Genomic DNA, 24692 nt, shown 5'->3' on the forward strand with positions numbered 1-24692 from the left:
TATGAAGCTGTACTGGTCCTTGCTGCCACATCTCCTCTCAGCCTAGCTTCAACAACTCTTTTCCATATTTTCATGGTATGGTGGCATCAACTTTACCAATCTGTACTTAGGACAGCTCTGCACATTACTCTTGTTATTGAAATCAGGACTTGTATGCTACTTGTCCATCCCTCAGGCATCCTACCACTATCCAGGATCGTGTTAAACAGTCTACTGCCCTCTCTCCCTGACATCTCCAAACCTCCACAGGCACGTTGCTTCATCCTCTTCATAGCTGCCCTTTCCTTCCTCCTTTCTAATCCTTTACACTTCCTGATTCACCAACTGACTTCTGTCCTTTCTCGTTTTCTTCATTGATGAGCTTCTCCTTCCTGAACACATTCTCTTCATTACATTTCCATCACTATCTTTACTCACCCAAACCTGCTTCATATCTTTTCTAACTCAATCTCTCCAAATACCCTTCTGCCAGTTTCCCTCACCACTACAGCTGTGCTTTCTCAGTCAAGTAGCAACACTTCCTACCACCTGTATCAACTCAGCCTTGAACACTGCACATCATTCTTCCTTCTTCAGCTTCCACCACCTAAACCTCTCCCCTGACTTCACTCACTTCCTCTTGATCATGCCCACAGCCATACAAACGACCATCTGATGCTTGCTAGCTACATTGTCCCCTGACATCTTTCCCTTATATAAAGTGTTTAAGGAATTTTCTCTTCCACTTGTTGTCAGTTAAGTGCTTCATAACACAACCTAGTAATTACATTTTTATATTTTATTGAACATAAATATCTTGGATGAAAAAACTATTCCTATTAAAATAATCATCCTTGTAAAATTATCTGAATTCTGTATTCGAGTTTATGATCATTTAAGTGGCTTCTTGTGTACCGGTTTCTGATATTTACTAAACAAATTAACATTTTCTTTCCTCGCCAATTAAATTGGGCAAAATGCGACAAAATTATACTTATGATATATGAATCGCTTAAATAGTGACACAGATTTTTTTAGGATTGTCATGGATGGAATTCGTTTCCTTCTTCAGTTTTCATCCTCACTGTCTAAATTAGGAGGGTCTTCTGACTGGAGCAATGGCTTGTTGGTCAGTTTATGGAGATCCTCTGTAGTCATCTCTGTCATTGTCCCATCCATACCGAGCTGCATGGGCTGTATTGAATGGTTTCTGCAGGATAAGTATTACAACAGAAATAAATATATACAGTGGGTAAACTAAGCACTAAAAAAAAAATTGCTATTTTCTAAGTAAATATATTTCTAAAGGTGCTATGGACATGGAAAAAGTATTCAACGCGTTTCCTAACATTTATTTAATCTGTTCAAAAGCCTTTGATGATGATAACATCTTCAAGTGTGGAGCAACTAGTCATCTGTATTGCTCAGGTGTGATTTTGGCCCATTCTTCCACACAAACAGTCTGTGGGCCCCTTCTATAAACTCTGAGCCTTAGTTCTTTCCATAGATCTTCAATTGGATTCGGGCATTTCTAGCAGCTTTTTTCTCCCTTTCTCTGAAGCAAATTGAAAGTTTCCTTGGCTGAGTGTTTGGGATCTTTGTCTTGCTGAAACATCTGCCCTTCATCATCTTCATCATCCTGGAAGATGTTTTTTTTTAAATCAAGAATGTCTTGGTACATTTTCCCATTTATCCTTGATTCAATTATGTGAAGCGTGCCAGTGCTACACAATGTTGTTCCCACCTTCAAACTTCACTGTTAGTATATCTGCAGTGCTTTATGCCCTCCAGATATGGTGTGTATTATGGCATCCAAAGAGCTCAAATTTCTCCCAGTATTAAACAGCCTTGTCTAAATGTTCTTCTGCACTTCAACATGCTTTCTCTTCAGCTGCGGAGTCTTACATGGTGAGCATGCATACAGGCCATGGCCGTTGAGTGCATTACTGATTGTTTTCTCTGAAACAATTGTACCTGCTGATTCCAAGTCTTTCTGTAGCTCTCCACAAATGCTCCATGGCTCTTGAACAACTCTTCTGATAATTGTTTTCATGCCTCTGTCTGAAATCCTGTGGGGAACACCTGGCTGATTATGGTAAAATTATGTTCTTTCCACTTCCCGATGTTGGCACCAGCAGCGCTCACTGGAACCTTCAGTAGTTTCAAAATTCTTCTGTATCCAGTGACATCAGTATGTTTCACAACAATAAGGTTGCAAAGGTCTTGAGAGAGCTCACTGGTTTATCCATCATGATAAACCAGTGAGGCATTTTTATAAGTCATCAGTTGAGACTAATTTGAACTAAGTGGCAGGACTGCTTTCAAGTTACTGATAATTTCAGCTGGTGTCATGACTTCCTATGCCTTTTTGCACGTCTTTTTCTTCACGTGTTTAATACTTTTTCCGTGTGTCATTTCTCATTATCACACATAATTTAATTGATGGACATCTATGGTTTGGTTTCTCTGCATGTGTGAACTGGATGAGTTTTTACCAACATCTGGTGCAAATTTCACGTCAATAGCACCTTTAGTAAAATATTTACTTAGAAAATCGGTGACATGTTCACACTTATTTCACTGTGATGGTATTAATGATTACTGCAAAATATTCTCAACAATCATATTTTAGATATAAGTGTTCATCTCAACCAAATATATTACATTAACCTGGTACTTTTTAGGCATTTCAGGGCTGAACTTTTACATATTACACCATAGCATTAAAGGCTTCTGTTGAAGACAACAACTTGACCAGTGCAGGTTACTTGTGTGACTGTGTGTGCTTTTAGTGACCTTGACAGTTTGTCAAACATGTGGACCAATTTCATGGCTTCATATTCCTTTTGCTCTTCTGTCATTCCTTCCATGGGATTGGGCTGCTCCTCTTCTACAACTCCTGTTATTGGGTTGATTCTGCAGGGAAACAGAAATATATTTTCTTTAAAAAAGCTAAATGTGCATAACAAACAAACAAAGATGTAAAAAGAATTCAGCTGAGGTAGGGGTGGGCTTTGATTATTGATTTATCGATTAAAATCGATTTTGGCTTGGATAACATGATATCGATTCATTAAAACATAAATTTATTTTGCCCAGAACGCCAGAATCTCAGGTTAAACCTCACAAGATTTCTACAACCAGAGCAGGTACACGGATTCTGCACAAAGACGTAAACACAAAAACGCGGACACAACGCATCCGAATCAGTGAGATGTCGCCTTTCTCACACGACGGCACGTACGCGGACACGGACACGCCGTCGGGGCTGAAAGCCGACAGCTCACTGATTTTGAAGCGTCGGTGGGCGCTTTGTGTTTACGTCCTTTTTGCGCTCGATTCTGAAGCTGCAGGTTTTATCTCTCTCCAAACAATATTGACTTAACCAGCAGCCAAAGACGATCCAGCCTTGGTGCTCCCCCGGACAAGATAGAGGAGGTGGCTGGGGAGAGGGAGGTCTGGGCTTCTCTGCTTAGGCTGCTGCCCCCGCGACCCAGCCCCGGATAAAGCGGAAGAAGATAGATGGATGGATGGATGTACAATATCACTAAAAAGCTATTCTGTCCTATTCTATTCTTCATTTGTTTTGTATTATACCTTTACCAAACACCATATTATAACATATTATAAATGATACATACATACATCCCTATACATCCTCAGCCACATCAAACACTAGTCACCACTCATAGTCATCACTTAGTTGTAAATATATTTCATCTTATGTCCTGTTTACTTTCTTCACTTCCCTGACTATCCTGCTTTTTCTTTGCCAACCTCTTCCTTTGAATACTTTCCTGTACTTCCTCATTACAACACAAAGTCTCATTGTCCTCTTTTCTGTGTCCATAGATACACCAAATACATCGTTGGCACTTTCTCTCATCACTTCAGCAGTCCTTTCCCAGTCATTTGATAACTCTTCCCTACCACCCAGAGCCTGCTTCAACTCTTCACTGAACTCTATGTAATATTCTTCCTTATTCAGCTTCCATCATTTAATCCTCGCCTCTCTCTTCACATACTTCCTCTTCTTGATTTCATAGTCATCCTACAGACTACAGACCACAATCTGGTGTTGCCTAGCTACATTCTGTTCCCTTCACCTGCATGTCTAATGAATTCTGCTCTAATCACCGCTCTCTCCCTCCCGTGGGACACTCTCTACCACTTCATCCAACTTCCTCCAGAATTCCCTGTGTGCATACACCCCGTGATGCACACACACTGACAACATTCAATACACCCCCCCACCCCTTCGATTTCCAGCTACAACTTATGATCCTCCTTAAGTTGTTAAAAATGCAAAGTAGAAATTTTGATAAGGAGCTGACATAGTGTTCTGTTGGTACTGACTGGGCTTTGGCCTCTCTGTACTCTTCTGTCTCAGAGTCCTCATCCTCGGAGTAGATTCCAGGGTCTTTACCTCCTCTAAGCAGTCCTCTGGCAGCCAGCAGGCCTGCAGCATTGCCATATCCAGTATACTTAATGAACCTTGGAACTTGAAAGAGAGCATATTACTGTTAAAATGGCAGCATTCTAGCACAATAAAAAGAGCAATGAAATTAGGATCATTTATGCACCTGACGACCTCAAAATAAGCTGATATTTTTTGTCTAAGCATGTCCAGTGAAGAGATGCTTCATACTATAAAAACTGGCCTTCAAAGTCTATCAGAGCAGGTTCAAAGTTGGCTCTTTTTAAGTCACCTTAATTTTTCCAGCATTTATGAATTCTCGTAACTTCATAAGTACAGGAAATAGCTACGTGACATTTTTATGGATGAACTTTAGTTTCTACTAAAAAACGCAACCAAATCAATTTTACACCTAAAAATGTCTTTAGAAACAAAACTTTTTATATATTTACAACAGTGCGAAAAATGTTCGTCCCCTTCCTGTTTTCCCGTATGTTTGTTACATTTAAATGTTTCAGATCAGCAAACAAATTTAAATAGCAGACAAAGACAAGACAAGGAAACACAAAATGCAGTTTCTAAATGAAGGTGTTCATAATTAAGGGTGAAAAAAAATCCAGACCCACTTGGCCCTGAGTGAAAAAGTGAATCCTGAAAGAGGATGTCTGGCTAGCTGTTCACCACCTCAAGCTGAAGTGCACTTGGGTTCTGCCTCAGTCTCATACCTCAGACGATTTATAATCTTATTGGGTGAAACACACTATGCAATATGGAAGGTCTTCCTTTACCTACATTTCTTTTACTTGAGAAACGTAGGGTGCTACAGAGGGTGGTGAAGGCTGCACAGAGAGTTGTCGGAGGCAGCCTCCCAACCATCACAGACGTATACACCTCCAGATGCAGGAAGAGGGCCACCTGTATCATGAAGGACCCCACTCACCCAGCACACACACTCTTCGTCAAGCTCCCCTCAGGCAGGAGGCTGAGGAGCATTAAATGCAAAACCACCAGACTGAGAAACAGCTTCATTCCAGATGCTGTGAGACTTCTCAGTGCATAAATGGACAAGAACTGATATTGTAGCACCTTAATCACTACTGACACTTACTGACACTGTCATTTTATCAATGCGGGTCATCATGCCCTTTTGCTGCTAAAGTATTTATACCTACATTCTATATCCATACTCCATACTGGTAGTCAGGTTGTTGCACTCTATTTATCATATTATTTATCGTGTTATTCTATTACTTGTTATTCTGTTTTGTTTAAAAAACAACAACTATTTATTTATTACTTTTTTAAAAATTCAGTTTCTTCGTTATTCTGTTTCTATTCGCTCTGGGACCGTGTGTACATCATGTCGTTCCACCTCATGTAAACATGTGATGCGAATGACAATAAAGCTTCTTGAATCCTTGAATTGTGATTACTCTGTATTAAAAGAATCTTCCAATATAACATTTTTATGTACAGCTATTTGGAGCCTTCAGTCCTTTGTTTGAGAATCTTTTAAATTTAGTTAGTGTCGGGTACTCGTTCTGTCTGTTTCCACTGTTTCCATCAGATGGCATGCAACTGTCCCTTCTATTGTTGAAAATGTAGCAAAAAAATACTGTTTAACAAAGACTTTGTTCTTAACATCTAGAAATATTATAAGATGCCAACAGTGTTGGGTACTGACTAGCATTAACTCGTAGTTCTTAACGTATTCACGATCTTAAAGGTAGTTTTATTTTCTTTGCAGACAACCTGGTGGGTTTCAGCTTGATTTGATGAACTGAAACAGCTGTTTCCAGGGACGGTCTTGCTAGTTTAAAAAGTTCCATAAACCTTCTCTGTTGTCAGTAATGTTGCCGGCTCAGCTGGACCTTTCAAAGAGTTTCTGTGTAGTCAGGATGTGATCACATTATGTTTGTTGCAAGCTAGTTCTTGCTGCAAGGTGTTTAATCATTACAGTTACATGTATATACTTTGCCATGGCAGATCTCTGCAGAAAGTTGTCTTGTTGCACATATCCTCACAGACGGGCTATGACTCTTCCAATTATCTTAATTTATATTAGATATACAAGCTTAACATGCTCACGGGAAAACTTGCTTTGATGCATTCTTGGTTATCATGACAGAACATGTTGATCATCAAAGATTTGCTAAAGTTAGTGCACAACAAAAAGTTAACTGAATTTTTTTCTCATATTTGACTAATTTTAGATGAAATGACCCAGTACACTCACTCCAGTATTCAGGAGGAGCTACTCAGGAATTTGTGGTTTTAAAGGTTCAGTGTGAACTTATTTTTTTCTGGAGAGAAGGTGGAGTGACTTTAACATCACCTTTGTACCTTAGTGATTGCTTCTCTCTCATCAAAAAAGTGATTTTGCATCACTCTCTCTCACCACTTTCTTTGCAGAGAACAAAGAGGAATTCAGCCGCACAGTCCTTGACGTCAGTGTCAATGAGGGTCATAAGGCGGACTATTTTATTCCTCAGCGTGTTGCCCACCTCTGGCCTGTTTTTCACATCACGTAGTGGTGGCAGCACCTAAAACACAACCCACACATAAACATATAAACATACAAGAACAATCAAAATAGCTAAAATGTTCAGAGATAATCTCTGTAAGATGAATAACTGACTTTTGACCTGAGGAACTTCCTGGTCTCTCTGTGGATACGGGCACTCTCGGTCAACAAGTTCAGTGATGGAAGAAGGGTCTCCTTCAGCTTATGACCCTTTGAGACAGACAGACATGCAAACTTGTCAGTTGTAGGAAAGCAGCTAAAATGTGGATTATTAGAGCACATTTTAAACAACCGGTTTAAGACTTTTCAAATGTAATGATCTACAATGTGGATCTGAGGGCAGCAAATGAGACACGCTCAGCCTGGTTTGTAGTAAACATGCCTTTGTCAACAACATAGCAATTTGTTATGAATTTATGTTAGATATACTTTAGTGCACCTCAGCTTTTATTTCATATTAACTGTAGAGGTAATGAACCACCAACAGCATGCACTTGTGGCTCGTCTTACCCGGTCAAGTCTTTTCTCCATGAATTTTAGCAGCGTGTTCACAGCATCCATGTTGACACCCATATATTCAGTGGAACCTTGCTGCACCTTGGGCATCAATAATACATCCAAACAAGGCAGAGGGAGGTTACCTAGTAAATTCACAGTATGGCTGAAAAAAGAAAGGACAAAGGAATGAAGGGCGTGGCGTCACAGGGGAGCAATGACTATATAAATCAAGTAACCAGAGAACAGAGAATCACCTGTGAAACTCTTCAGTCCGCTCCTCTCCATCAGCGTGGCTCATTAGACAGTGCCTCAGTATGGCTCCCAAATGTCTGTACACAGCTGCCTCTTCCTTCACATATACATCAGACACAAGTTGTTCACCAGTCATGAAGAGAACTCTCATCTTTCTTTGAATTTACAACAAAATGTTTAAATCTTGTGACTCTCTCCTAATTAATCTAATTTGCTTCGTTACCTCATCAACTTTGCGTCTGTTTATGTCAAACGTGATGTTGAATAGTATTTTCAGTATCTCCATAGCTAGTTCTGTCTGCTGCCGGCTCAGTGGGGGCAGCTCTTCGGTCGGGATGCCTTCAAAACCTGCTCTTGCTGTCTCCAGGGTCCCTGAGCAGCATAGACCCAGTGTGGCTTCCAAGTGGTTTCCTTGAATTACAGACAAGACACAAGTTATCAACAGGTTCTTTAGGTTTGCTTAATTGTACCATGTCTTTACCAAATTTACTTCATCTGGATGCTTTCCTGATAATGTTTGTTTGTTTTGGGGGGTTTTTAACCTTTTTTTTTTTTTAATGAAATGAAAATAAAATGAATGGGTTTTTGAACTTTAGTCAGCTTCAGATCTGACTCCATCTTTTGGGCTAAGGTCCACCTCTCATATTTGTTTTTCCATATTCATCCAACAAAGAAACAAAGAAAGCTAAACCAATCACACAACATCCTTGGAAAAGGTAACAAATCACCTAGAAGGCTGACACCATGAAGCTCCTGAGCCAGCTGTGCCCTGACATCCACTCTTAGGGCAGTCAGCAGGAAGGTTAGGCGCAAGTCAAAGAAACGTACCTGGGAAGAGAAACCTTATTTTGAATGCATATGTTGCATTCTAGCAAATATTCAGTAACAAATACGCTTCAAAAACTACATCTGCCAGCTATAGTACTCCTTTAAAAATGCATTAAAGAAACATTTTCATTACAGTTGTCATAGTGCTTGGTCTCTGACCCAGAGATTGTGTTTGGAGACTAAATTTTGACTCATCATGATTACTCTGGTTTGGTCTTGATGTTTTAAGTCTCTGCTTTAGAGCTTCTCTGTGTCTTTCCTCAGTTTGCCTTCAAGCTTCATTTTACTTATTGTGCTTTTGTGCTTTCCCTGTATTTCCCATTAAGTCTGTGTTGGTGTAACATGGCCCTTGTCAGCTACTTCCTGTTTATTCTGATAGTGTCTTCATGGTGCTGTGTTTTTTCTTTGATTCCCAGTGCTGCCATTTTTGTTTGACTCTACAGTGAACACAACAAATAATTCTACATTTGGAAAATCTCACATTAAAGAGCTATCTGTCTGAGTAATGGTCATACCTCATAGTTCCAAGTAGGATCATGACACTGTTTCAATCTCTCTGCCACACCTTTAATCAGCTGCAGATCTGCTGCTACCATCTGACATCAACCCAGTGACAGAAATCCAGTCAGATTTTATAGATTATCACCAACCAATTAAAATGTGTTAATCTGAGGAATGCAAGGCACAGCAGACTGACCTGTCCTGTCTCATTGTGCAGCAGGATGTTGCAGATGGACTTGAGTGCCTCAACAATCATTTCCTGGTCAGGATTTTCTGAAGGAGGGGAAGATTCTTTCAGCACTTTACTACATAGTCCCGTCTCTTCCTCGTCTCCTCCCGCATCCTCTTCTAAGAAAAGAAAGATTTGCAATTTTGTTTAGCTTGGTCTGCCAACAACATGAACTCCCTTCAGCTAATCCATGATGTTTATTGATGGAGGAGAAAGATTATAAAGTATATGTCATGATCCTGGGTCTTTTGACCCAGCGTTTTGTGTTTTCTATTATTGTGATGTATTTTGGTTCTGGTTTTCTAGCTCTTTGGTTTTTGGTTCTGTTCTTCCTCAGTTAATGTCTAGTCATTTCTGCCTGTGTATGCCCCTGTGTCAAGTCCGTGTTTCTTAGTCTGTGTCTTTGCATGTGTGAGTTCTTTTTTTATTTTGTAGGTCTGTGTCTCTCGTCAGTGTTTCTAGTTTCACTTCCTCTTGTCTCGTTATGTCCAATTACTCCCAGCCGTGTCTCCCTCCTGTTTCTCGTGTGCATTGCTGGTTCATCTGCATTATTTCCATCCGTCATTCTGTGTTCTTTCCCTGCATCATCCTGCATCATTTTCTGTGTCTTCCTGCATCTCTGTTTCAAGGTTTGTTTTTGCTTAGTTTTCCGAGTTTATGTTTTCTCAGTTCTGTTTTCAGCCCCCTCGCCTTTTTGTATGTTCACTCTCCATTAATAAAGCTCCCTCACTTCAGTAATGCCTGCATCTTGGGTCCTTTAATAATTCCACACGGTTTGCCCTGCTAACCGTGACAGTATACAACGTTTAGGGGACAAAGAACTGGATTTCTTTTGTGCATAATACATCTCAATAAAATACATCTCAAAAAAGTTTTTTTATTATTTAATTCAAAAAGCTCGCACTGTGCCAGCTGGGATGGGTCCCATGACCTCTGATTTTCATGAGCTGGGATAGCTCATGAAACATTCAGTTTAGAATAATAGTTGAGTAAATTTGTCACGGCTGCACAGCAGTCGTGTGGTGAATTGAGAAAAGGATCCAAGATGCAGGCACTGACTGGGGTGCGAGTGAAAATTTATTTGCAGAGGTGATAAAGTGACAAAACAGGAAGAGCAGAGCGGGGAGTAAACAAACCTAAACTGGGAAAACTAAAGAACAAAACTTAAACCAGACACTCACGGGAGGAGGAGCGAAATGCACAAAGAGAGATGGCAGAGAGACGCAGAATGAATACCAGGTAACGGAATAATGCAGACTGACATGGAGTTAAACAGACGACGCGACAGAGAGCACAGGAAAACACAGGGCTTAAATACACGGGGAGTAATCAGGGAATGGGCCACAGGAGGGAGACACAGCTGGGAGCAATAAGGCTAACGAGACAGGGGAGAGGTAAAACTGAACACACTGACATGAGACATGAACTTTCAGAATAAAACAGGAAACTAACAGACACAGAGAACCAGACCGGACACTGAACTTGACAGGCAGACTCATGAGCAGACACAATAACACCATGGACAGACAGAGGGAACACAGAGAAGTGGAAGCAGGCAGGCAAAGAACAGAAACCTAACAAATGGCAAAATCACAACAGAATACACACTCTGAATGAACAAAAGCATAAGGAACACAAAACACTGAGTCCTCAGACTCAGGACCATGACAGTACCCCCCCCCCCTCAAGGGCTGGCACCAGACAGCCCAACAGAAACACAAAAACGGACCAAAGCCAAAAAAAACCCCCACGAACCAAAAAACAGAAAACGACCCGACCAGGGCGGGCGGTGGGGGTCCAGGACGGAGGGACATAGTCCGAAAAGGCCCAGACGGACAAGGTCAGGGGGCCGACCCGGAGGCCAAAACAGTTCAGTTCCGGGGGCCGACCGTGTGAAAGGCAGCAGCAGTGGGGCAGGTCCGGAGGCCGGCCACGCAGTAGGCAGTGGTGTGGAAACAGTTCTGGGGACCGACCGTGCAGACGGCAACAGCGGCGTGGAAACAGCTCTGGGGGCCGACCGTGCGGACGGCAACAGCGGTGTGGAAACAAGTCCGGAGGCCGGCCACGTGGAAGGTAGTGGCGGCGTTCAGGAGGGCGTTCAGGAGGGCGTCCACAGTGGCGGAGATGCCCAACAAGCGGCCTGGCAGATGACCGACGATGTGGAGGTGGTAGTAGGGGACCTGAAGGCTGCGTGGCCCCTGCAGCCCCAGGCGAAGCGGAGGCTGGACCAGATGAGGCGGAGGCGGAGGCTGGACCAGACGAAGCTGATGAGGATGATGAGGATGCGGAGGCTGGACCAGGCGAGGCTGAAGCAGAAGCGGAGGCTGGACCAGGCGAGGCTGATGAGTATGCTGGAGCCGGACCAGGCGATGCTGATGAGGATGCTGGAGCCGGACCAGGCGATGCTGATGAGGATGCTGGAGCCGGACCAGGCGATGAGGATGAAGCGGAGGCTGAAGCCGGACCAGACGAGGATGAAGCAGTGGCTGGACCAGACGAAGCAGCTGATGAGGACGAAGCAGTGGCTGGACCAGACGAGGATGAAGCAGTGGCTGGACCAAACGAAGCAGCTGATGAGGATGAAGCAGTGGCTGGACTAGACGAAGCAGCTGATGAGGATGAAGCAGTGGCTGGACTAGACGAAGCAGCTGATGAGGATGAAGCAGTGGCTGGACTAGACGAAGCAGATGCTGGACCAGGCGATGCTGAAGCAGATGCTGGACCAGGCGATGCTGAAGCAGATGCTGGACCAGGCGAAGCAGATGCTGGACCAGGCGATGCTGAAGCAGATGCTGGACCAGGCGATGCTGGACCAGGCGATGCTGAAGCAGATGCTGGACCAGGCGATGCTGAAGCAGATGCTGGACCAGGCGATGCTGATGAGGATGATGAGGATGCGGAGGCTGGACCAGGCGAGGCTGAAGCAGAAGCGGAGGCTGGACCAGGCGAGGCTGATGAGTATGCTGGAGCCGGACCAGGCGATGCTGATGAGGATGCTGGAGCTGGACCAGGCAAGGGTGATGAGACTGCAGCTGGTGATGAGACTGCAGCTGAGGGCTGGACGGGCTCCTCGGGCCCCTCAGCTGACGAGGCAGAAGGCTGGACGGGCTCCTCGGGCCCCTCAGCTGACGAGGCAGAAGGCTGGACGGGCTCCTCGGGCCCCCCAGCTGACGAGGCAGAAGGCTGGACGGGCTCCTCGGGCCCCTCAGCTGACGAGGCGGAAGGCTGGACGGGCTCCTCGGGCCCCCCAGCTGACGAGGCAGAAGGCTGGACGGGCTCCTCGGGCCCCCCAGCTGACGAGGCAGATGGCTGGACGGGCTCCTCGGGCCCCCCAGCAAAAACAGTCTCAGAACCAGTGGGCACTAAAGCCCCTGGCACACACAGGACAGAACCAGCAGGTGCGGAGACCTCTGGCAGAGACAGAAAAGAACCAGCAGGCACACGGGCCTCTGGCAGCGACGCAACAGAACCAGCAGGCGCACGGGCCTCTGGCAGCGACGCAACAGAACCAGCAGGCGCACGGGCCTCTGGCAGCGACGCAACAGAACCAGCAGGCGCACGGGCCTCTGGCAGGGACGCAACAGAACCAGCAGGCGCACGGGCCTCTGGCAGGGACGGAACAGAACCAGCAGGCACACGGGCCTCTGGCAAACACATGGCAGACTGCAGCTGCACAGAGCATTGGGTCTGCTCAGGCAGCGACGGCCGGGTGTGGTCCTCAGCTGGCTTCTTAACCGCCAGGGGTCCTGAGTCTGCTGGGGGCTGAGACCCAGCCTCTGGGGAGGCCCTGGGGCGAGTAACAGTCTCTAAATTAGCCAGTTTCTGAGAAACTAGAGTGGTTTTAATGCATTTGTCTCTCCGCTCAAAATGGGTGCTAGGAACGAGATTCAAAATGGGTGGCACAGACACAGCCTCCAGTATGGAGGGAACGGGTGATCGGGCTAATGGCATAGATGCAGGCTGGGCTAATGAACTGGCTAAAGGCTGATGTACTGGTTGAAGTGAGACTGGAGTTGGTGGTGGAGTGGATGAAACACAGTCAGCTACTGTTATGGATGTTTTGAAAATGCCAACTTGTGAGAGGTCAGTTACCACGAAGGTAGGTAAACGCCGTGTACTGTCTTTACCCTCCCCATGAACGGCCCCAGAAAACACAGTCCCAGAAGCACCAGCGTCCTTAAAACTCACCACAGCTGGTCGCACAGGAGTCCCTGAATCCGGCTGTGGGGTGAAGCGTCGGTGGCGCGAATGTTTCCTCCCCACCGCTGACGGCTCCGACAGGCAGGGAAAAACCTCTGGGGGGTCGGGCCGTGAAACCTCCGGTGGGTGAATCTGAGACGGATGCTTTGTGGCGGTCGTAGTCCATTGTTGCTGGGCACAATTGGCTACTTCCCGAGCTTGCACCGCTTCCTGGGCTTTATGCAGCTCAGCGATTAAGTCTGTAAATCCCCGGACCTGGTGGAGATAGGGATTTCCGGCCAGGATTGCCTCAACGGCATTTATCCCCACAACTTTCGCTCGTGCATTGGAGGTGTGGGTTACCCAGTCCACCAGGCGTAGGGCACGTGTGAGGTCGCTCTCCCCGACCAAGACCGCTGGATCCATCTTGTGGTCGCGTCGTACTGTCACGGCTGCACAGCAGTCGTGTGGTGAATTGAGAAAAGGATCCAAGATGCAGGCACTGACTGGGGTGCGAGTGAAAATTTATTTGCAGAGGTGATAAAGTGACAAAACAGGAAGAGCAGAGCGGGGAGTAAACAAACCTAAACTGGGAAAACTAAAGAACAAAACTTAAACCAGACACTCACGGGAGGAGGAGCGAAATGCACAAAGAGAGATGGCAGAGAGACGCAGAATGAATACCAGGTAACGGAATAATGCAGACTGACATGGAGTTAAACAGACGACGCGACAGAGAGCACAGGAAAACACAGGGCTTAAATACACGGGGAGTAATCAGGGAATGGGCCACAGGAGGGAGACACAGCTGGGAGCAATAAGGCTAACGAGACAGGGGAGAGGTAAAACTGAACACACTGACATGAGACATGAACTTTCAGAATAAAACAGGAAACTAACAGACACAGAGAACCAGACCGGACACTGAACTTGACAGGCAGACTCATGAGCAGACACAATAACACCATGGACAGACAGAGGGAACACAGAGAAGTGGAAGCAGGCAGGCAAAGAACAGAAACCTAACAAATGGCAAAATCACAACAGAATACACACTCTGAATGAACAAAAGCATAAGGAACACAAAACACTGAGTCCTCAGACTCAGGACCATGACAAAATTACTAGTTAAACAGTATAACTGGCCTAATAAACACCTAACCTTTTGTTATCCTGCCTCTTAGTATCTGCATTTTAGTGTCTCCTCATCAACACTCTGCACATCCTGCATGTCGTTTTCTTACGAATGTACTAAACAACTAGTTAACTAACTATTAATTAACTATTATTTCTGTCTTTAACCCTCCTGAGTTTTTAGATTCTTTCACATCACAATCTGGAAGTGGTACAGCTCACCAAATAAGGCTACATGGCTGGGGGATCTAATTCTGCCATGTTAAACTGTACTGTTGCATTTGATTGTGAGTGCCTGAGAGCTGAACCTGCTCTGCTCAATGTGGGGCTTCTACATTGTCTCCTCACTTGGAGAAAATAATGATGGACCAATCTGTCTGAGAATGACTGCAGTCAGTCTGAGTCAAACTGAGACACATTGCCTCCCACCAGGTAACCTGTGCAATCGCAAAAAAATTCACTCACTAACCATCAGTTTTTTGTGGTTGCACAGAGGTGCCAATCTATTTGTCCTCTTGTGTGACTGAGGCCCCTAAGCTACAGAGGGTCTGTCTGTTCATATACTGTCTGTATTGAAGCATATTCATGGAAAGTTGATGGCAAAAAAGGTGGTAGAATATGCAAGCAACAAGGATGAGAGCCTTGACAGAACTGTCACAAAAAGCTAATTCAGGAACAGTATTTGTTATACCTACGTAGGTTTCCTAAGTAAAGTCTATGTTTCTGAACTGATGAAACTGAGAGTGAAAATGGAATTTAACTGTTAGATCTTCAAAATCAAAACAAGTCTTCATAACAATATATTTGGAATTACATCTTTGAATTCTCAAAACCTAAAATACAATCCTTTCTTGCTCTGGAAAGATGATGCAAAAAAAAAAAAGGATTGATACCTAGCAATATTAATTACCTTGGCCATCCACTGACTGGCTGTGGGCAGGTGTGGTAGCACTGTCCACAGCAATGCTAGCATAGCGGGCAAGAGTGGACATGGCGAATTGGTTGGTGAATGGGTCCAGGCAATTTTTATCTCTGGACAGGATTCGAACCGTTTCCAGACAGGCCAGCAGACAGGAAGGCTGCAACTCCCGGTCCAGGAAACCGAGCACTAACTCCCCCAGATGCTGCGTTGCACATATACATGTATGTATGTATATATATATATATATATATATATATATATATATATATATATATATATGTATGTGTGTGTGTGTGTGTGTGTGTGTGTGTGTGTGTGTGTGTGTGTGTGTGTGTGTGTGTGTATTCATGGAGGAACAATAGAAACAGAACAGAAATTGTATTAGACTGTAGGCTATTGATGTTCATCAACAGAGTACACCTTCCTTTTTTGTGCAAATAGACACATACATTTATTTAAATAGGCAGATTTACATTTTAAACTGTTGAAAAATGAAACACCAAATCTGACAGCTATATCTGCAGCTTCTGACCTCAGTCTGAATGAATGTCCATCACACATTTTAAGTCAGGCAATGTTAGAACTGATTTTTGATCCATTTTCAGTATAACGCTTCTGTTTTTAAGATCATTTTCTGACTAATTGTAATGAAATCATGACCGTCTTAAGACTGCCAACAAAGTGAAATGTGTTACAGAAAATAACAGATCAGTGAGTTCGACCTACAGCCAGTGGTGAACAAATGATTGCTGTTTCTTACTGAGGATGGGTAACACAACAGATGAAACTGTACATTGAAAACTGAAACATGAAAAACACTACATACTAAACAGCAGTGACAAAGTATTTGTAGTGCTAATGATAACGGTCCAATGTCAAGGGGGTTTCCTTGATAAAAAGCCCCACATTGTAGTGACCGAATGCAAGGAGCTACAAAGGTTGCTAAAAAGTTTCCTAAGCTGTCATGCACATCTACAAGCAGGACAGCTTAGCAGACCTTCAAGTAGGTGTATGCTTAGTGTGGGCACATGATTATTGGATAAAGAAGCCATGCAATAGAACTTTAGCTTCACCTTAAATAAACCTAAACCTTTAGCACTGAACAAACTCACCTTTCTTTTCCACCTTAACAATCAACTACAGTTTCTGTTTGGGTCTGTTTCCTACTGGATGAAATGCTTCCTTTTATAGGAATAAAACTGTTCTTCTATTTATCAGAGAGGAAAACACTTTGGAAAACAGTGTGGTTTCCAAAACCAGATACATTTTCTCAAACAGAATCTAAATCATACTGTTTAAAAACATTTTCAGATGCTTTTTTAAAGGATAAAGCTGCTAAATGCAGAAATATTGGTTTGTTTAAGTACATTTTTAGATATTTACTGCTTTCTGAATGAATTGTAGGTGTATTAGATACAAAATCACAATAAAACTAATCAATAAATGTTCTAATGTTCTATCTTCTCAGCTATTCACCTTAATCAGTTCAAAGATTGACTTTCATCAATACTGAATAAACTGTATGAGGTTTAGGCCATGAATGAATTTGCAGCAATATACTTAATGATAAACCAGATTTCTTTTTTCTAATCTTCAGAACTGCTTCTTTCTCATTAGTTTTTGTTCTTGTGTTATGTATCATCAGAATATCTTCTTACAATCAAAACTAATATGCCAGCATGATTAGTGTTCAAGCAAATGAATAAATCAAAGGTCTTCATTTCATAATTCCCATTGGATTCCATTAAACTATTGCCATTGTGATCTCACACCTATTTGTAGTTTTCTTTAAACCTTTGAACTGATTAAGTGTGTTTACATCTACTGACAAAAACCCACAATTTATCCTGGATTTACTCCAACATTATATAATATATCACTTACTCGAGTATTCTAATATAACGCTAAGGAAATGTTAGAACAGGTAAACATTTAACTATTCATTTTACAACAGAATCAACCTATAAGAGCTGGTTTTCCATTTCCTGTTCTGTTTATCCTGAGCTTACTGCAGGGAAAAGGCCGTGTGATTCATCCCCTGTCGAGCACTAGTGCCAATAATCTTAATATTAATTGCCAGACAGATTTATTTGGCAGACAGATAAAAATCCCCATTCCCAAGAATTCTGTTATAAATAGTTCAGTACGTGTAAGAAATTTCCAACAAATTTTCACCAGACGTGTGTGAGCTGAGGAAACAGCAGCCTTCAGGGTTGAAAAATGAATCCGGCATGTTTGTACCTTAAATTAAAAATGACTGCTATGCTAAAATAACAGACTGTGAGCCTTCCACTTGGATTCTGTTTGTATTTATTTCTGTATGTGCTGTAGGTGTTATTGTGTTAAGTAGTCGAGTCAGAGATGGAAAAAAACACTAACAGTCTGTGACTAGTCTGCAGCTCTCATTTGACAGGAAGGTAAACTGGCTTAAATGATGGAGTAATACCATCAGGGTTTGGGTGGTTTGTTGGGTTTTCTTTGACATGTTACTCATTTTTAAGTGTTTTACAACAAGTTGCTTACCTTATATATTGGTATATGGTATCATGGATCCAGCTGAGGAACAGCTGAAGAACTTGTAATAAACTAAACCACATTTCAAATTAAAAGTTTTATTAAAATTGTGTATATACCTGTGTATATACATGTACATATTATGAGGTCTGGCTCTCCTGAAACAGTATGGTGGAAGCACTGATGTTTTGATTGTGAACAGCAGCAAACAAACAAGAATATGTTTCTTTGTAACTTTGGCAAACAATCTATAGAAAATCACATTTAGCATTTTAGCTTATCTTGTCTGGCAAATAATTCTGGAAATATTTATTACAATGTACATACTGGTTTGGACACAAAGTGTGTGCCCCTTCAGTAATGTACCTGTGACAGCCAGTGAGCTCGCCTTGTTTTTTTGGTTTCTTGTTGCCTGTCTCTTTCCGGTATCTGGTAGGTGGAGCTGACCCAATTATAGATGCAGCACACCTGAGAAGGCCAGTCCCCTTGCATTATAAAGCCACTTTGACTGAATCTCCAGCTCTCCCTGTCTTTTGAACACTGAAACAAGCTGCAACTCCCTCAGCCTCCCCGACACCAGCAAACAGTGTGTACAGATCATAGATGAAACACAATGACTTCAGTCACAGTTACCTTGAGAAATCAAAGAGCAGTGAATACTGTCCAAATCTGACAGCATTTTGTTAGGCCAGTGTTTATGAACCTTCAACTGACGTAACAAGAGCGACCCTATCAACTTCACAATTATGGGATGTAATCTATTCACAGCTGGCCAATCACTGCCATTTAAGAGCAGATCATTACTTTTCCTCTGGTTAAACACACAGATCCTTACAAGCATTTGATAATCCCCGAGAAGTAAATCACTCCCACTGTCATTTTCATCTCATGAATTATTTATATCCTATAATGAATTCTTAACAGGACCCCATCCAGAAAGAGTCACAAGTTGAAGATAAATTGTGGGTTCTAGGTTTCTAATGGAAGAGCACAACATGGTGTTCATTGGTTATTCATACCTTTTGTAACTTTCCTTCCTAAAACAGGCGAGTATACAAAGGAAAGCATAAAGCATGTTGGTACATCCAAAGAAATGATTAATCCTTAGCCAATTTTTTTTTCAGATGAAACTGAATTACACAGAACATTAAAAAAATGTAAACAGACTGGAAAGGACAAGCTGAAGTATTTCGATCCAGATGATCCCCTGCTGAACTGATAAGTTCAGCAGGGGATCAATTAATTATTTGCCCTATGTGTATAAATAGGAAATGTTATAAATACCTCTCTGTCCTTCTGCTCATCCCTGTTGAATGTAAAGCACTGGTTCATCTGAAGAAAAGAGAAGTACAAAGCACAAAAAAGGGAGTCAGTGGATAGAAGAAGCAGACAAGTTTGTGTTATGTTATTTGTACCAATAAGTCGTTGTGTTTGCAGTAATCGAGCCATCCATTCTCCTATGTACATCGCTCAGCTACAACTAAGAAGATATGTCTTAGGGTCTTCTAATATTGTTTAATCTTGATCTTGCAATGTAAAGTGACTTGAGTTAACTTTTGTTTTGAACTGGCAATATATCAACAGAAATGAACCGAATAATCATAATACAAAGTAGAGAGAAAAAATAAAGAAGCAAAAATGTAAAAATGATCCACATCACATCATTTGAAATATGTGACAGCCAGTGTGCTGGCCTTGTTTTCTTGTTGCTTTCAGGTATCTAGTAGGTGGAGCTGACCCAATTTCAGCACACCTGAGAAAGCCAGTCCCCGGTGTATTATAAAGGAACTCTGACTGAACCTCTGGGTCGTTTCATTATCTGAATCTTAATGAACACCGTTTTCTGTATGAGAGTTTTCTAATGTTAGTAATCATATTTTTTCTTAGATATTTTAATTGAAGATAGGCTTCAAATTACAAAAAGAGCATGCAATCATCCATCCATCAATGCATGCAGAACATTAATGCATGCGTAAGCCTTCCAAAAGACATCTCTCCAGTGTGTCATATCTCTGTGTAGCTCCTCAGTCATTCAGGTCATGGTAGTCTTAAATGCTTGAAAAAAATAGGCAGATCGACTTCAGTTGGTAAAGACACCTCTCATCAAAGAAGCATCTTCAGTTACAAAGTTACAAAGGTCCTTTCTATTGACTTGTTGTCTGGATTTACACAATTATCACAGATTACAAATGAGAACGTGAGCAACTTCCTTTCAGATGTTGTTCGTTTATATACAAATAGCCTCAGTACCAGATAAGCTGAGCCTCACTGTAGCTGTCTTTTGATGCTGACATCAAAAGAAACATGTCCATCACACATGCTGAAGTAGTCTGACCATTTACTAAAAATTAATCCACATCATTCACTTAATTCAAATACCGAGTTCTGAATTAAGGAAAATAAACATAAGTTATACCCATTATTTCATTAATGTGCCCCTACTAATATTTATGTTAATGCAAATTCCCACAACTCCCAGAAGGCTGGAAAACTAGAGCAGACTAACTCCAGTCTACAACTCAAAATATGGCAGTGTCCTGTAACAACCACTAAGCTTCTGATCTGTACGAGCTCTTTGGTGAAGTAGGATTTAACTGGCCTGTAGCTAAATCTATTTGTGTATAAGAAAATCTAATCCTATTGCCTTTGAGATTAACTCCTACACAGTCTCCGTGCTGAGGAAGCCATGAAGCATGGTGCACCTGGGGTTTGCAGAATGTAACAAAACTCATGTGACTTCATATACATATAACATGTAGTTCCAACTATCATTTCTAACATTAACTGACCTGGATAGACACACATATATATATATATATATATATATATATATATATATATATATATATATATATATATATATATATATATATATATATATATACACACACACACACACACACACACACACACACACGAACATATACATGATGTGCTTTGACTCTGTAATGCTCAAAATTAATAGAATCAAGTTAAAACTGAGGGTTATCTAAAAACTTCAGCTAGGGTTTGAACGTTCACAACCATTGTGCCAAAAACAAAAGAAATTAGTGTATACTTGTTGACACTGAAACAGCAGGAGATAGATATACAAAGTTATTACAGTATTTCCAAGGATAAAGAACTGGACTGACAAGTATCATAAAGAAATTTAAAGAGAGCTGCACAGTACAGAGCAAGTTTTGCAGAGGTAGGAAGCAAAAGATTTCAAAGACTCTGGAAACAAAGCTAGTGAGAAATGTTTTTTAAAAACCACAGAACAACTTTCAAAGCACTGGTGAGTGATTGACCAAAATCATGAATTGTAGTATCAAAGGAGACCATCTCACGGACTGTGAGACTGCAAACTAAGAAAAACTCCACTTCTGCAGAAGTGTCAACTTCAAGCCAGACTGATGTATGCTAAGGACAACCTGGAGAAAGATTATGCATCTGAAGGTGTGCCTTTTGGTCAGATGAGACTAAAGTAGAGCTCTTTGCCATAAAGATGCTGCTTATGTTTGGAGAAATAAGGGTGAGGTTGTACACAATTCAGAACCCAAAGAACACGCAGTGGTGGAAGTATCATTCTTTGGGGATGCATCAGTTCGTCTGGACCTAGGAATGTTACGAAGGCAGGAGGAATCATGAAGAAAGAAGGATATTTGAAGATTTTGAAAGAAGTATTCAGCAGCAAAATTGGTTCTGGGTCATTGTTTTATCTTCCAGCATGACAACAACCCCAAACATGCATCACTCTTGGTGAAGAACAATCTCCAGAAGACCAAAGTGAACATTGACTCAGGAATTCAAGCCCTCAGTGGTAAATCAGAGTGGCTGTAGCTCAGGAGGTAGAGTGGGTCATCTACTGATAGGTGTGAATGGGTGAATAAGGCATGTTGTGTAAAGCATTGAGTGCTCTGGGAGAATAGAAAAGCACATGAATCAGTCCACCTGTTCAGTCCAATCCCATTGAAAAATCAGTGGGGTGACCTGAAGACCAAAGACCATGCCAACAAACAAATCTGGAGAGCCTGACAGATTTGCCAAAGAAGAATGGGCTGGGATTGATCAGTGTGCAAAGTAAAATAATGTAAGCATGTCAAATAAAAACTAGGATGTTTGGAAAAGCTATGTTATAAATTAATTACACTGAACAGTACACACTGAGCTATGACTGTATGTACTTTAGGTCCTTTAGCTTGTACTCTTTTTGTGCTTCCATACAATTAGAGGCTAACAAAACACTATATCTTAGAACAGTGGTAGGGAACTCCAGGCCTCAAGAGCCAGAGTCCAAGTGTCCTTGGTCCAACACCAGAGCTCTAACTTAATAATGTACGTAGAGTACAAAGTAGTTACCTAAAATAACTAATCTAAAAAGTAATGATAATCCTGAGAGTTATAGATAAAATATGAATTAATATCATCAGTCTTAGAGTAAGCTTATGGTTTAAGGGAAGTAGTATAATGTGTTATGATAAGCTTGAATTTAAAATGGAAATAAAATATCTGTAATATCACTAAACATTGCAGCTGAAATCTTTGACATTTTACTGGATGTACCTCAGCACTGATCTTAAACATGATCTCATTATCTTCGAGTAACTGCTTCTGCTTCTCTGTCCTCTTTTTTTCTCTGTATCTAAGCGATGAATCCATTAATTACATTAATTTCAAAACTCCCACAGTGCTCTTTCCCATTACTCTTCAGTGTCCTGACACTGACTCCTTTCCAAGGTGTATCAGAGTTACAAGGAAATCACACATGTTAGAAAAACTGAAAGAGCACAGAGAAACCTCTCTAGATGGCTTGAGTTACGACATACGTACATGTCAGATTCTGCAAGAAATTAGGATTTAATCTCAGAACAAACACCCTGGAAATTCTGGAGAGATTATATGCCTTGACTGGCTAAGGAAGGCTTTGGTGACCCCCTGGAAAACTGTGGCTGGCTGAGGAGAGGGACGTCTGGGCTTTTTTTCTTAGACTGCTGGCCTAGTGACACAAACCTGGATTAGTGGCAGAAAATGGATGCAATGGATGTAGATATTTGTGACAAAACTAACTTGCATTTCCCATTTCTATTTTTACGATCAGTGGCTCACATTAATTAAAAATAATTATTTTCAACAAATATTTCTCTCTTTTCTTTTTACATTTCTTTCTGATTTTCTACCACATTATGAAACTGACTTGCCTGCAATTCAAACTGTGTCAGGCTCAACTCTATAGTAAAGGTTCTACTTTTGAAGGCAGTTCTGATTTGGCAATTATTTCAGGATCATCTTCTGAATGGAAAGCGTTTCATAAACTCAAACAGCTGTTCTACAACGCACTGATTCCTCCCGATGTTGGAGGGCTGGTGTTTACCTGCTTGTTGTAGCTCTGTAAAGCCGTCAGAGCCGAGTCTTGGTCGCCCGTCTCCATCTCCTCTATAACGGCACTTAAATCCATGTTCATCATCACTGAGCTAGCTGCTGCTGCTGATGATGATGATGATGATGATGAGGATGTCTGTATGTTTGTTCCCCGGACTGCGGATTCACGTTATGCTCCGTTACCTCTGACGGATGAAAGCATGACGTCTGAATCCCGACGATCTGATGAGAAGCGATTAGCGAACGGGGATTTGTGCCAGCCAAGTGCTGCGTTTAGAGTCCCAAGAAAAGACGGGAGAAATAAAATTTGTGATTATTTTTTTGTAAATGGAAAAGACAAGTGAGGATGTGGACCACAAGAAACGAGCAACATTAGACATCACTATATATGCAAAGTCTAACGACTGTAAAAGAACGCTCCTCTCTCAGACTGCGGGCTGCTTGTGGTGTTCATCAGAGTTTCTAAAAGCAGTATTGGAGGCAGAGAATTCAGCTTGAAGTGAAACTGTGAAGTGCGGCACACGTTAGACAAATGCGGGTCGGTGAGACTGAAACATCGTTCAGTAACTATCCTTTCATCATATCGAAGCTCAATGTGCTGGCTCAAAATTGTTGCAATTAATTGCAACATAAAGTAAGCCATCAATGATACTGTTGGGTGTCCCCATAGTGGCGTTTCAATAAAAAGAATAGAAAGAAAGAAGTGAAAATAAAATAGTGATATTTATTATTATTCTATACATGAGCAGTGAAATTGAAGAATTTGCAGTGCTTTAATAATGTAGACCTTTTTGAAGCCACAAAACAACTGAGAATGAATTCCACATACATTGTATTTTGAATTGATGTATCACTGATGCCATTTTAGAAAGCCCAAAAGTTTCGATTATCCTTTAAAAAGACAAACGGCCTTTGTGTGCAAGATTTTCCAATCGGTAACCTGAGCGATAGTGAGCAAGTCAGTGCAAACATGTGAGAAAAAAAAATTCATATCAAACCGACTCTGAGCTGTTCCACAGTCCTCACTAATGTGGCAGTAGCCAGTCCAGTGAATTGAAAGTTGAGCAGAATCTTCTTTTTACTGATAATTCAATTTAATAATACACAATAATAGCACATTATCAAGTGCTGCTCATATGCCATTCTCTGATATACTATTTAAACTGACATCATAAAGCGTTTTGAGGTTACTGTTGTTGTTAACTGTCGCCATGTAAATAAAATTACACTAACACATACCTAAAAGATAAACACGTTCGCTTTAGGTAACGAGGGTCTGCGCTCTTTACACTACCGCCATCAACTGGGCGTTTCTCGAACGAGACGTGGGCGTGCGTGTAGGCTACTTAGTGTG

The 24692-nt window shown here is 41.8% G+C and overlaps 1 protein-coding gene across 1 annotated transcript; it reads right to left on the reverse strand.

Moving 5' to 3' along the window:
* Positions 1 to 1047: 1047 nt before the first annotated feature.
* Positions 1048 to 23423, reverse strand: ric8a (RIC8 guanine nucleotide exchange factor A). Its single transcript, XM_085357808.1, has 15 exons — positions 23331 to 23423; positions 19262 to 19309; positions 18997 to 19014; positions 15452 to 15665; positions 9196 to 9347; positions 9014 to 9094; positions 8399 to 8498; positions 7894 to 8081; positions 7673 to 7767; positions 7431 to 7581; positions 7035 to 7130; positions 6795 to 6939; positions 4336 to 4480; positions 2776 to 2895; positions 1048 to 1189 (listed from the first exon to the last, which is right to left on the reverse strand). Exons 1-15 carry the CDS (start codon positions 23421 to 23423, stop codon positions 1048 to 1050), a joined length of 1788 nt encoding a protein of 595 aa, XP_085213934.1.
* Between the last annotated feature and the right edge of the window lie 1269 nt (positions 23424 to 24692).

Source organism: Diplotaxodon limnothrissa, linkage group LG7 (assembly GCF_057381915.1).
Source record: "Diplotaxodon limnothrissa isolate DT_005_m linkage group LG7, D_limnothrissa_male_GT1.1, whole genome shotgun sequence".
In the NCBI taxonomy this organism is placed as follows: Eukaryota; Metazoa; Chordata; class Actinopteri; order Cichliformes; family Cichlidae; genus Diplotaxodon; species Diplotaxodon limnothrissa.